This window comes from Python bivittatus, unplaced genomic scaffold (genome assembly GCF_059951505.1).
Source record: "Python bivittatus isolate LINGU-HERP-01145 unplaced genomic scaffold, Pbiv_v1 ctg000330_np1212, whole genome shotgun sequence".
In the NCBI taxonomy this organism is placed as follows: domain Eukaryota; kingdom Metazoa; phylum Chordata; class Lepidosauria; order Squamata; family Pythonidae; genus Python; species Python bivittatus.
Genome location: NW_028277058.1, coordinates 20,410,784 through 20,423,084, shown reverse-complemented (window position 1 = coordinate 20,423,084; position 12,301 = coordinate 20,410,784). Strand labels below are relative to the sequence as shown.

At 37.5% G+C, this 12,301-nt stretch overlaps 1 protein-coding gene across 3 annotated transcripts in view; it reads left to right on the top strand.

Annotated features, from left to right (window-relative positions):
* The window catches only part of SAXO6 (stabilizer of axonemal microtubules 6), a 28,953-nt gene extending 20,576 nt beyond the window's left edge, over positions 1-8,377 (top strand). For 2 of the 3 annotated variants that reach the window (XM_088141805.1, XM_088141804.1), the window contains one exon: positions 5,768-8,377. In XM_088141805.1, coding sequence (XP_087997931.1) covers positions 5,768-5,883 — 116 coding nt within the window. In that variant the 3' untranslated portion in view covers positions 5,884-8,377. The remainder of the gene's footprint in view (positions 1-5,767) is intronic. The other variant, XM_007423407.4, reaches the window with a different exon arrangement.
* The last annotated feature ends 3,924 nt before the right edge of the window (positions 8,378-12,301 follow it).

Genomic DNA, 12,301 nt, shown 5'->3' with positions numbered 1-12,301 from the left:
ATGCAACTAGATGCAGTTTTCACAAACCCCTTCATTTTGTTTTGACCACATATCATTAGTAATTTTTTTCTGATTGTTCTTCAATACTGTTTTATTTAAGTGATTTCCTTTTATTATTTTTAACTTCTCAAATCTTCTTCAAAAGAAAACCTTGAAGTATTATTCATCAGCCCATTTTGTCCTCCTGTCATAAGCCATCCAGTGTAGTGTATGCTCCATTTTGCATGTACCAGTGTTGCAGAGCCCCCCTTCCCCACTTACGGACATAAGCTTTTTTTTTTGCCTTTTGTAAGTATTTGCCAGACATGTATTAACCATTCATTTTATTTATGAGCCACCCTTGGGAGCAAGTTCTCAGGTGGCAGACTCTGAAACTCTTCTAGCCCCCTTGTCCTTCAACACTCATACCATGTCCCCATAATTGTCTTTGGGTTCCCTTGTCCCTTTAAAAGAGTGATCTCAAAGATTGATCTTTCCTGAGAAACATTTTCAAGTTTTTGCTGTTTCATCATCAACACCAAAGAAATTGCCCACGGCACAAAAAGAAAAAGAAATAAAAGCCCTGCCATCTTCTCAATTTTGGCTCCAGTATCCTTGAGCTCCTTGCCACATTGTCCTTCTCAAATTCCACTGCTGTTGATTTTGCCATTCCTGCACTTATCAATCAATATTGTCCAGTCCTCAACAGCCCCTCTTCTGATATCAGAGTCAGTCTTGGAGTTGGAGATTCAGGACAAATCTCCCTTGAGACAGACCCCTTCAGACCACCAAATTACAGGTGAAGATAGTTGAATTTCCTTTTGACCATTTCAAAATCACCTGGTGTCCTGTTTCAGGTTTCAAACACACACAAAGAATTGCTAGGTAATGGTAAGCAATTACTCAAGGCTGCGCAAACAAGCAAAGCAACTCTGGAGAAAAGGCTAGTTTGAGTAGTTTCACTTTCCATAGGAACACACAGAAGAATAGTCAAGATTCAATCTGAAGTTCAGAGAGCCAAACAAGGTTCATCAGCCAGTCCAAGGGTCAGAGTTTCAAGTTTCTTACATGAGCAGAAGCCAATAACACACCAGACACAGGAAATCAGACAGTTGTTTCCAATAAGGAAACATGGGTCAGAACTTCTTAAATAAGGCTGCAGCCCCCTGTTTTTACTTAAGGCAGCTATGCCCTTTCTTGACAAGGAGTCTTATTGTGTGTCTTTGCTCTGCTCTCAGCTCTACTCGCCAAGTGTTGGAGGCCATGCATCATCATCTGACTGCTCCAGCTATTCTGATGCCATCCATGTTTGATCAGCCTCAGGTGATTCCTGGCTTGGTGTTTCCTGAGGCTGGCTTTCCACTGGTTCAGCTGGAGCAGTTTCTTGATATTCGGAGTCATCTGAGTCCTGGGTCATGACAGCTGGATCCTAGATAATAACCTCACATCCACTTGTTTCTGAAAGTTGTCTTTCTCTGATTTCAGCCAATTCTGTGCATTCTCATTATTCCAGAGTAATTAAACTGGTCCTCATTGCACCTGGCCATTCACACTCCTGATCAGTGGTTTCATACACATGGTACAGCCCAAAATATGGTGAGACAGATTGATATACATATTGGCATTCCACTCCAAGTAAAAATTAAATATGGCTCATCACAGAGCTGACTTGGGAGCCAAACATATGATATCATTCAATTCTTACACTGTCTCAGGTTTCGTATTATGAGAAGGATTCCAGTCTTCCCATCCAGGTTATCCAATTCATAGAGGCAAGTATGGATAGAAGCAAGGGAGCTGACTTTCAACCACCTTGCAGCTCCATATGCTGTGGGCGTTTGTACATATAATCTTTTCCCTAAGAATCAGATTCCACATTGTTCTCAAGCTATAGGGCCTCATGGCAGCTGCAACTTCAGTTGTTCATTCTTCCTGAAGTACCCCCTATAGACAACATATCATTATCCAAGTGATCTAATTGTTCTTTTGGATCTGTTTTTTTGATCTCAGAAACTGAAACGTGGGGAGAGCCACATCTAACCTCATGGTATACATGTAGAGTAGGACTGTTGCTAAATAGCTTTGTAAGCTTTAGAAGATGCATAACCCATACATGTGCATTCCCAGATGTCCAGTTGCAGATAAGTAACCAGTCCTTTAGCAAGTTAAAGCCAAGGTATTTCAATAAGGCAACATTAAGACATACAGTAAAACTATGTATGTAATATATTAATCTAAGATTGGTAATACTGCAGCTGTTTTCCTATGTTGTCTTGAGGTTTTGCTTATTGTTCAGTTGTTGTGTCCGACTCTTTGTGACCCCATGAACCATATCACGCCAGGTCTTCCTGTCCTTCACTGCCTCCCTGAGTTTGCTCAGTTTCATGCTCATTGCTTCAGTGATGCTATCTAACCATCTCATCCTCTGCCGTCCCCTTCTCCTTTTGCCTTCAATCTTTCCCAGCATCAGGGTCTTTTCCAAAGAGTCCTCTTTTTGCATTAGGTGACCAAAGTATCTGAGCTTGAGCTTCATTATCAATCCTTCCAATGAGCAGTCAGAGTTGATTTCCTTTAAGATTGACTGGTTTGACCTCCTAGCAGTCCAAGGGACTCTTAAGAGTCTTCTCCAGCACCATAGTTCAAAGGCATCAATTCTTAGGCGCTCGGCCTTCTTTATGGTCCAGCTCTCACAGCCATACATTACTACTGGAAAAACCATAGCTTTGATTATGCAGATCTTTGTTGGCAAGGTGATGTCTCTGCTTTTTAATAATGCTGTCTAGGTTTGCCATAGCTTTCCTCCCAAGGAGCAAGTGTCTTTTAATTTCATGGCTGCAGTCTCCATCTGCAATGATCTTGGAGCCCAAATAAATGAAGTCTGTTACTGCTTCCATTTCTACCCCTTCTATTTGCCAGGAATTAATGGGTCCAGATGCCATGAATTTGCATAGTCAATGAAGCAGAAGTAGATGTTTTTCTGGAACTCTCATGCTTTCTCCATGATCCAGCGAATGTTGGCAATTGGATCTCTAGTTCCTCTGCCTCTTCAAAACCCAGCTTGTACATCTGGTAGTTCTCGGTTCACATACTGCTGAAGTCTAGCTTGTAGGATTTTGAGTATAACCTTGCTAGCATGTGAAATGAGCATAATTGTGCGGTAGTTTGAGCATTCTTTGGCATTGCCCTTCTTTGGAATTGGAACGTAAACTGACCTTTTCCAATCCCATGGCCACTGTTGTGTTTTCCAAACTTGTTGGCATATTGAGTGCAGCACTTTAACAGCATCATCTTTTAGTATTTTAAATATCTCAGCTGGAATACTGTCATCTCCACTAGCTTTGTTGTTAGTAATGCTTCCTAAGGCCCACTTGACTTCGCTCTCTAGGATGTCCGGCTCAAGGTCAGTGACCACACCAGCATGGACATCAGGGACATTAAGATCTTCCTTGTATAGTTCTTCTGTGTATTCTTGCCACGTCTTCTTAGCCTCTTCTGCTTCTATTAGGTCCCTGCCTTTTTTGTCCTTTATCATGCCCATCTTTGCACTAAACATTCCTTTGATATCTCCAGTTTTCTTGAAGAGATCTCTAGTCTTCCCCATTCTGTTGTTTTCCTTGATTTCTTTGCATTGTTCATTTAAGAAAGCCTTCTTATCTCTCCTTGGTATTCTCTGGAGATCCACATTCAGTTGGCTATATCTTTCCCTTTCATCCTTGCTTTTTGCATTCCTTCTTTCCACAGCTATTTGTAAAGCCTCATTAGACAGCCATTTTGCTTTCTTGCATTTCTTTTTCTTTGGGATGGTTTTAGTTGCTGCCTCCTGTACAATGTTACAGACCTCCATCCATAGTTCTTCAGGCACTCTGTCTACCAAATCTAATCTCCCAAATCTATTCATCACCTTCACTGTGTACTCACAAGGAATATGATCAATCAATCAATTTTATTTCGGTCATAGACCAGCATATGAATATGATCTAAGTCATACCTGAGTAGTCTAGTGGTTTTCCCTACATTCTTCAATTTAAGCCTAAAGTTTGCAGTAAGAAGCTCATGATCTGAGCCACAATCAGCTCCTGGTCTTGTTTTTGCTGTCTGTATAGAGCTTCTCCATCTTTAGCTGCAAAGTATATAACCAATCTGGTTTTGGTATTGACCATCTGGTGATGTCCATGTGTAGAGTCATCTCTTGTGTTGTTGGAAAAGAGTGTTTGCTATGACCAGCTTGTTCTCTTGACAGAACTCTATTCGCCTTTGCCCTGCTTCATTTTGTACTCCAAGGCCAAACTTGCCTGTTATTCCAATTATTTCTTGACTTCCTACTTTAGCATTCCAATCCCCTATGATGAAAAGGACATCTTTTTTTGCTAGTTCTAGAAGGTGTTGTAGGTCTTCATAGAACCAGTCAACTTCAGCTTCTTCGGCATCAGTGGTTGGGCCATAGACTTGGATTACTGTGATGTTGAATGGTTTGCCTTGGATTTGCACTGAGATCATTCTGTCATTTTTGAGGTTGTACCCCATTACTGCCTTTCCCACTGTCTTGACTATGAGGGTTACTCCATTTCTTCTAAGGGTTTCTTGCCCACAGTAGTAGATATAAAGGTCACCTGAATTAAATTCACCCATTCCCGTCCATTTTAATTCGCTGATTCCCAAGATGTCGATGTTCAACCTTGTCATCTCATGTTTGACCACATCCAGCTTGCCTTGGTACATAGATCTTACATTCCAGGTTCCTATACAATATTGTTCTTTACGGCATTGGACCTTCTTTTCGCTTCCAGATACATCCACAGCTGAACGTCCTTTCAGCTTTGGCCCAGCCGCTTCACTCTTTCTGGAGCTACTTGGAATTGCCCTCCACTCTTCCCCAGTAGCATATTGGACGCCTTCCAACCTGAGGGGCTCATCTTCCGGTGTCATATCTTTTAGCCTTTTGACATTGTTCATGGGGTTTTCTTGGCAAGGATACTGGAGTGGATACATTTCCTTCTCCAGTGGACCACATTTTTTGTCAGAACTCTCTGTCATGACCTATCTGTCTTGGGTGGGCCTGCACAGCATAGCTCATGGCTTCATTGAGTTATGCAAGCCCCTTTGCCACGACAAGGCAGTGATCCATGAAGGGGGAGGTTTTGCTACAAGGTTATTATTACACAGCAAGCTCCAATAATGCATTGAAAAACTGAAACACTAGTGTAGAAATACTAGATTTGATTCAACTGAATTAAATCAGTTTACACAACATATGGATAAATGTATGTTTTTATCAGTTGCTGTGAAGTGCTATGGGATTATCTTGTCACAGGGAAAATGCTGATTGGAAGCAATGCATGAGTCTAGGTGTATCTCATATTTCTTCCACTAGTTGTGCCCATACTATAATCAGTATGCAAGCAGTCTCTTCTATTATTGGATATCTTATTGCTATTTATGATGTTGTATTTATTTTTTACAATGACATGTATGTGTCCACATGCAAGCTGCATACAATTTCCTAAATTATTTTAATCCAAAGATCATTAGCCTACAAATATTTCACATCCACATGCACTGAAAAACGATACCTTGTAAATATAGTTAATCCTTTATTATCCTTCATGAAATCAGGTTTTCCCTGTACCCTCCTAATTTACAAGCGTGAAATAATTATACACGTATTAGTAAGTTAGAGATATCTTTCTGACTTTTAAACAATATATATTTCACTTATGTTTTCGCTACCTATTATATTTCATACTAACATTAAATTTCGTATCATTCTGCTTCCTTCTTGTATTTACAGATGATGATGACCGATTGTCCCAGTTGTCTGCTCGATCTGCTGTTTCTGGTTCTTTTGCATCTCAGGTTCTGGAACGAGCTCAAAGGAGAAAAGAAAATTTCTGGGGCAAAATGTGATTGTATTTTGCTGTGCTTGTTATTTGTTTCATATTGGGGTATTTTAAATTTTGGGAAAAAAATGTAAGGTTAAATTCTGTTTTTTTACCAATTAAGTGAAAGGATCTGATTACAAAAATGCTGGATATTCAAATACTCTTTTTGTTTTGGCTACATAAGGAAATATTAACTTACCCAAAATCTGCATTCTACCTCACTCTCAGAAGAGCATTAAAAACAAACGGGCTACATCATGAGGTATTTCTACTTAATGAATTCCAAAGGACTCTATATCACTTTTAAAAAGCAGTGAAATGATGCCATGCCATAAGGTTCAAGAAGCCCTTGATCTTGTAACAGAAATGCTACATTAAGGCATAGCCAATGAAAAAGTTATCCAGAAGTAATAAAAAGATGGAACAGGAATAGGCTACCTGCTGCCTTCATGGCTTAATTAGCAGGTAAGGATTTTTTCAGTTATTCACCATCACTGAGCAAGCCTAAAGATTTTTTAAAATCTTCATTCAGTATATTTATACATAACTTTTAGGTTCCTTCTAGTTGGATTCCTTAGTATTAATCCCTGTGTTCCAGCATAGTCTGCTAGTTTACTGACTTTTTTTTTCATTTTTTGATAGATCAAATACACTTTTATTACTCTACAATACTAAACTGACTTTCCCAGCTTGACAATCTTGTGATATTTCAAGATTACAACTCCTATAGTTCCCAACCATTAGGACCAGTAGCCATATTGCTGGGAATTCTGGAAATTATAGTTCTGAAAATTTTGGAAGAAACCAAGTTGAGGAAATCTGTTTTAAGCAATCTCAGTTTCCCTTATGAAATTATCATGAAAAATACAGTCAGAAATATTACTGTCATAATCAGTTTTCAAATAACTACTTTGGCATTTCAGTATCGCCCACCTTTTTCCTTTTACCTCTCAATATTTGTATCACGATGGCCAGATTAAAGCTGAAGTCTATTGTATTTCAAATTGTAACATTAACATGACTCTGGTGTAATGAAGCACATGAACTTGTATGAACCTAGTATGATAATTTCAGAGAAACATCAGAGTTTCAGAGAAACATTTCAGAAAAAATGGGTTCTTGGCAATCAATTTTCTTGTGTTTAAATCACAAGTTAGCCTTAGGATTTGTACCTGAGAATCCTTAGGAAAATCTGTTTTAAATATTATGTTTAAGTACTACAAATTCTTCCCAAAACTCTGGTAATTTGAAAGAGCTAAACCAGGGACGTGGTTCTCTAGCTGCTGGACACCAACCTTCATAATTTCTAGTCAACGTGACCAGTGGTAAAAGAAATGGTTTAATCTATAGTCCTGCAAGTTCTAGAAGCAATATACTGTCAGTCCCTAAAATATATTTTAACAATTCAGATATTTTCCTGATGTGATGTCATGTATTTTAAAACATTGTTTTAAACTAGAATGAATATTAGTTTGTAGTAAATATCCAGGATATAATTAGTTTTTCTCACATATTACTTACTGCATTTTAACCTTAAAAAAATAAGATTTATGCAAAAAAAATATATGGAATTTTCTTTAATATTTTAAAGATGGTTAGATTTGAATGATGGCAAATCAAATTGTGCATGTTTTAAAAGTGGAGTAATGTTTTTGTGTACAACAAATTCTCAGTTAGAAACAGGCAAACCTATGCCACATTTTTATGTTTTACTTGCAGTGTCATTGTTTCAACATAAATGTTCAGTTACATTTAAATTTGTGTTTTATTTTAAAATATGTATTCAAACTTGTATTTTAATACATTTAAATTGTCAGGAAATGTTCTGAAACATTTGAAGAAGCAGAAAATCTTCTGTACATCAACTCAAAAATTACCTGTGGATCAGATAATTTCATTTTCAACTCTGCAAAAATAAATTTCATGAGGTAGTTTTAATTGAGGAAGAAACTTGGAATGTATGAGCATTAATTTAATAAAATGAAGTAATAACTGAAAAAATACTGCTGAACCACTCAGTCTGGTATTACCTGAAAATGATTCCAAATGATTCATGAATGTAACAAACTGGTCATCTTTGCAAATTTTTGTCTTTCACTTTGGGACCAAGCAAAGCAAGGATTTATTCCTAACTAATACAAAATATGTGGTTTTTGCTTATTTAATTGTGTCTGCCAAACAGAGTGAGTGACTTTCATACCATTTTCTCAGCTGGGTGTTCCTGGAAGTATTTATGTATTCTGATTTCTGGTTTCCTGCCTATACTTAAATCTTTCTAATTTAAATGTCAATATTGCAACACAGAAATGTGGTTATGATACAACTGCTGCATTATAGTATTCATAATCACTCCATCTTCTGGAAAGAATAGAAGCGTAACTGAGGATATTTGAGATTTACAAAGGAGGATAGACAGCATTCTGTCTCACACTAATGGCTGTGTAAAGCACACATGGCTGGAGTTGCTTAAATAGAATAATTAAAGTTGTGTAATTGCTAATATCTGGTACTTTGCTGAACATTTTAATCAAAAGATTATACTTGTAAGTTTTGAGCCATGTTTGATATTCCTACATAAGCCAAAGAATGAAGAAATGTGTCCACCTCTATCGATTTTTATGTTGTCTTCAGATATAAAAGTTGTCATGCTGAAGAAGGAGCAGAAACTTTCTTCAGAGACTGAGATCAGAAGGAGTCAGATTTTATGGGAAATTTCTGGTGGTAAAATCTGCTTGTCCTTCAGAAGGTAGAAGGCTCTCCCTTGGAGATATTTCAACAGTAGCAAGATGGTTGTATGTGAGGGATCCCATTGCAAATGCATTTCAAATCCTGAATTAAGCAAAGAATTGAATTATCTCAAAAAACTAAAATTCCTTCATAATAAGACATTTTGTGAGAAATTTATAAGAATATTAGACAATCCTTTTTAGGTGCACACCATATGTTACAAAAGACATCCTAAATGGCTTTGTTACATGATTTCCAGAATGGATTTCATGCACATACTTGGAAAAATATTTTGGCCAGCCTTGGCAGCTAGCTTGTGGTGCTACCAACCTTAACCCTCCCTAAGCTAGGCGTGGGGGAGTGACTAGACCCACTAAATGCTGAATTGTGGAGAACTTCACAAAAATAAAAAGATGGTTTGCCCCTTTGCAACTTCAACTGATTATTTGTACTACTATTCCCTGCAGCCCTGCTTTAAACTCTGCATTATACAAGATGGGATGTTTTCAGTTTGCTATTATACTTCAAACTTAGATTTTTAAGTGTTTCTAAAAGAAGGAAGCAACCCAAATGTATTTGCCTTGGATGATAGTGTTGTTTGAGGTCTCTGAATCCATATTTGCTGTCTGAGATATTTGAATAGAACATACCAAGGTACCAAAAGAGTAACTGGCATTAGTGAACTGGCCCCTTGGCAGCTGCCTCACACATTAACCTTCATGGCTTTTTCCCAGCTCATTCCTTAAAACCTTTGCTTTCCTCATTCCTTATTACCTTATGAGATAATACAAATGAAAACATAAGGTTGGAATTTCAACTATTTTGCCAAGGTCCAAGACTGAAATCAATACTGAAACCAGTTAAATGTTATCAGAAGCCTTTTTCCTTCCAACACTTTGGCACCTTTATTTTTCATCATCAAAAAAATGTATATGGTATGCAAGAGCTATATATATATATATATATATATATATATATATATATATATATATATATCTTGCATACCATATACATTTTTTTGATGATTTTAGTAATATATTTTATTACTATGAATTACACTCACTGGTGAAAAAATTCTTCCCTGATTTTTCATCATCAAAAAATGTATATGGTATGCAAGAGCTATATATATATATATATATATATATATATATATATATATATATATATCTTGCATACCATATACATTTTTTTGATGATTTTAGTAATATATTTTATTACTATGAATTACACTCACTGGTGAAAAAATTCTTCCCTGATTAATAAATTCCCTGCATGTAATAACGTTACAATTAGTTTGTATAATATTACATCTTCCTTTTAAAAGGTTATTGATTTGCATCCTTTTTGGCATCATAATTTCACCAACTAATTCTATACGTAGCTGCTCAGAAGAACACCTTGAGTTCATTGAGGTTCCCCAAATCTAGAGTTCCAACCTGGTGCCCAAGGGCAGCCCTATGTCTTGGTACCTGCCAAGTTCTCTGCTGCCTAGTGCTTTGCTTGGAAGGGCACTCGTTGCACAGAAGAAAAGGCAAACTGCTTTGACAGAGAGTACCATGGCTAGGTACTAAAAGGAGCAACCTGGTTTGCTCAAAGAGTTTGTCATCTGGTATATGGGTGTCTTATAAATTACCAGACACATCAAGGCATGCGTTTAATTGATCAATAAGCAAGTATGTACATGAACATTCTCCCAAATGTGCCCATTGGCTCAAAACGTCTGTGCAGTTTTCCATAAATGGCTTTAGGATGCAGTTCCAGACCTTTCAATAAATCACTGCTTAACATACACCACTTTAAAAGTGATGATAAAGAGATTTTCTAGTACCAAACATTCATTTAACTAAGTAGGTCATCAAATGGACTATTGTCATAACATACTGTTTGATGGTAAAAATCTGAAAGGAATTGTACAGGATTCATTTATGTCTATTACACTATAGTTATAGCAGCTATGTGGTCAGTGAATCATCCATTCAGAAACAGATAAAAATGGGCCAACATTTAATATGACGACTTACCTGTACCTAATTTTATGTGCTTGTTTCCTTCAAAATGGTTTCTGAAAATGTCAGATTGCAGAGGACTCTGGTCAATGGTAGCCTTCCTGCTGCTAAAAGCCCCAGTTTATGTTGTTCTTGGGGATCTTGATTACTGAAGACTGACTGCACAGTTTCCCACCATTTTGAGATGAGTAATATCCAGACATTGCACTGTAAGTCTGAAAAGAGGCATAAGAGAGTGAAACAAACAAAAAAATCTCTCCAAAAATGCACGGGAAGAAATGGGAGGAAAACTCTTGTATGCAAAGTGGCCTCATCCGTTTTACATCACTGCCCCACTCACTGCATGTTTTTATCCCCACAGTCATGTAGCCTTCAGCCACCAAAGGGTTGCCCAACCCTGATCATTTCATTCAATGTGTTTTTACCAGGGTCACATTGTGTGTGGGATGTTGACATGTTATGGCTTACTGTTAGCACCAGAAAGGAGTTTATTTTGTTTATATAAATGATTTATATGGCTTCAATGGCTGAAAATATTATCTATGAATGTGCTACCAAAACAACAAGAGTACCTTATCCTCAAATACAGAATCACTAGAAACACATACAAGTATTTGGTTCTGTTCAGACACCAAATACATGCAGTGTCAGACTGAATACAGCATGCATTTTGGAGATGAATATAAGTCATAGGATCTTTTAAAAATGTGTGAATATGTAGTGCAAAGAAACAAACAGAAGAACAAATGAGGTGGGAGGTGAAGGACAGAATTATTTGTGGGTGCACAATCTCTGATCAGAATCTCAAAGGGGTCCAGAGCAGAAGGCAAAGTAATGCCCTTGGCATCCACCAAGCTCTTTTAATTGAAAGTAAATAAATAATGGGGAAACTGCCATGCTATAAAGCACCCCACCAACCTCTAGCATAATCATTATGTACCAAAATGTATCTGGGCCATGCCTTGATTTCACAAACAGGCTTAGAAAATAAACATGGCTGGTGGGTGTAGCCACCCCCCAAAAAACTGAAAATGAAAACTAGGGGTTACTAGAAAATTGCCAGGGGACCAACCTCACCAATTTGTTTTTTTGATAAATGGGTATTGGCCTTAGGTGCTCTGGCAGCCATCTCCTCCTCCTCCTCCTCCTCTTCCTCCTCCATACTATGTGCCAGAACAAGCTCTCAACATTCCAAATTCTCCTACCAGCCCTCAAAATTAGTTTGCTAAGTATCTGCTACCTATAGATAAGTGTTGCTACTTGCTTGTCTTGGCTCTGTTTTTAAACGTATATGTTAAACAAATATAAAGATTGCATATATTTCCAGTGCATTTTCCTACAAAAGCAACCTAACCTGTGTCCACTGGTGCTTCTCATGGTCAGAATAGTTTTACAGGGAGGTAGAGCATACCCTACTGCTCATTCAGGGTGACCACCTATTAGAGATTTCTATCAAATGTCAGATTTTGCATGACCAAGACAATTTTCAGAACAGGATCCAACTTGGACCACAATATTTGAAAATTTTGATGTAAGCATATGAAGTCAGTCTGAAAACACTTTTGTATGATTAAATACTTTTAGGGTTAAAAAAAAACCTGTCTAGTCTCAGTCAGCAAAACTCTGCTGTGTTTCCTGTTTCTGTGGCTAAAGAAAGAGAGAAGAAATCTGGTTTTCTGGAGTGATTTGGCATGCTAGCTAACCTTG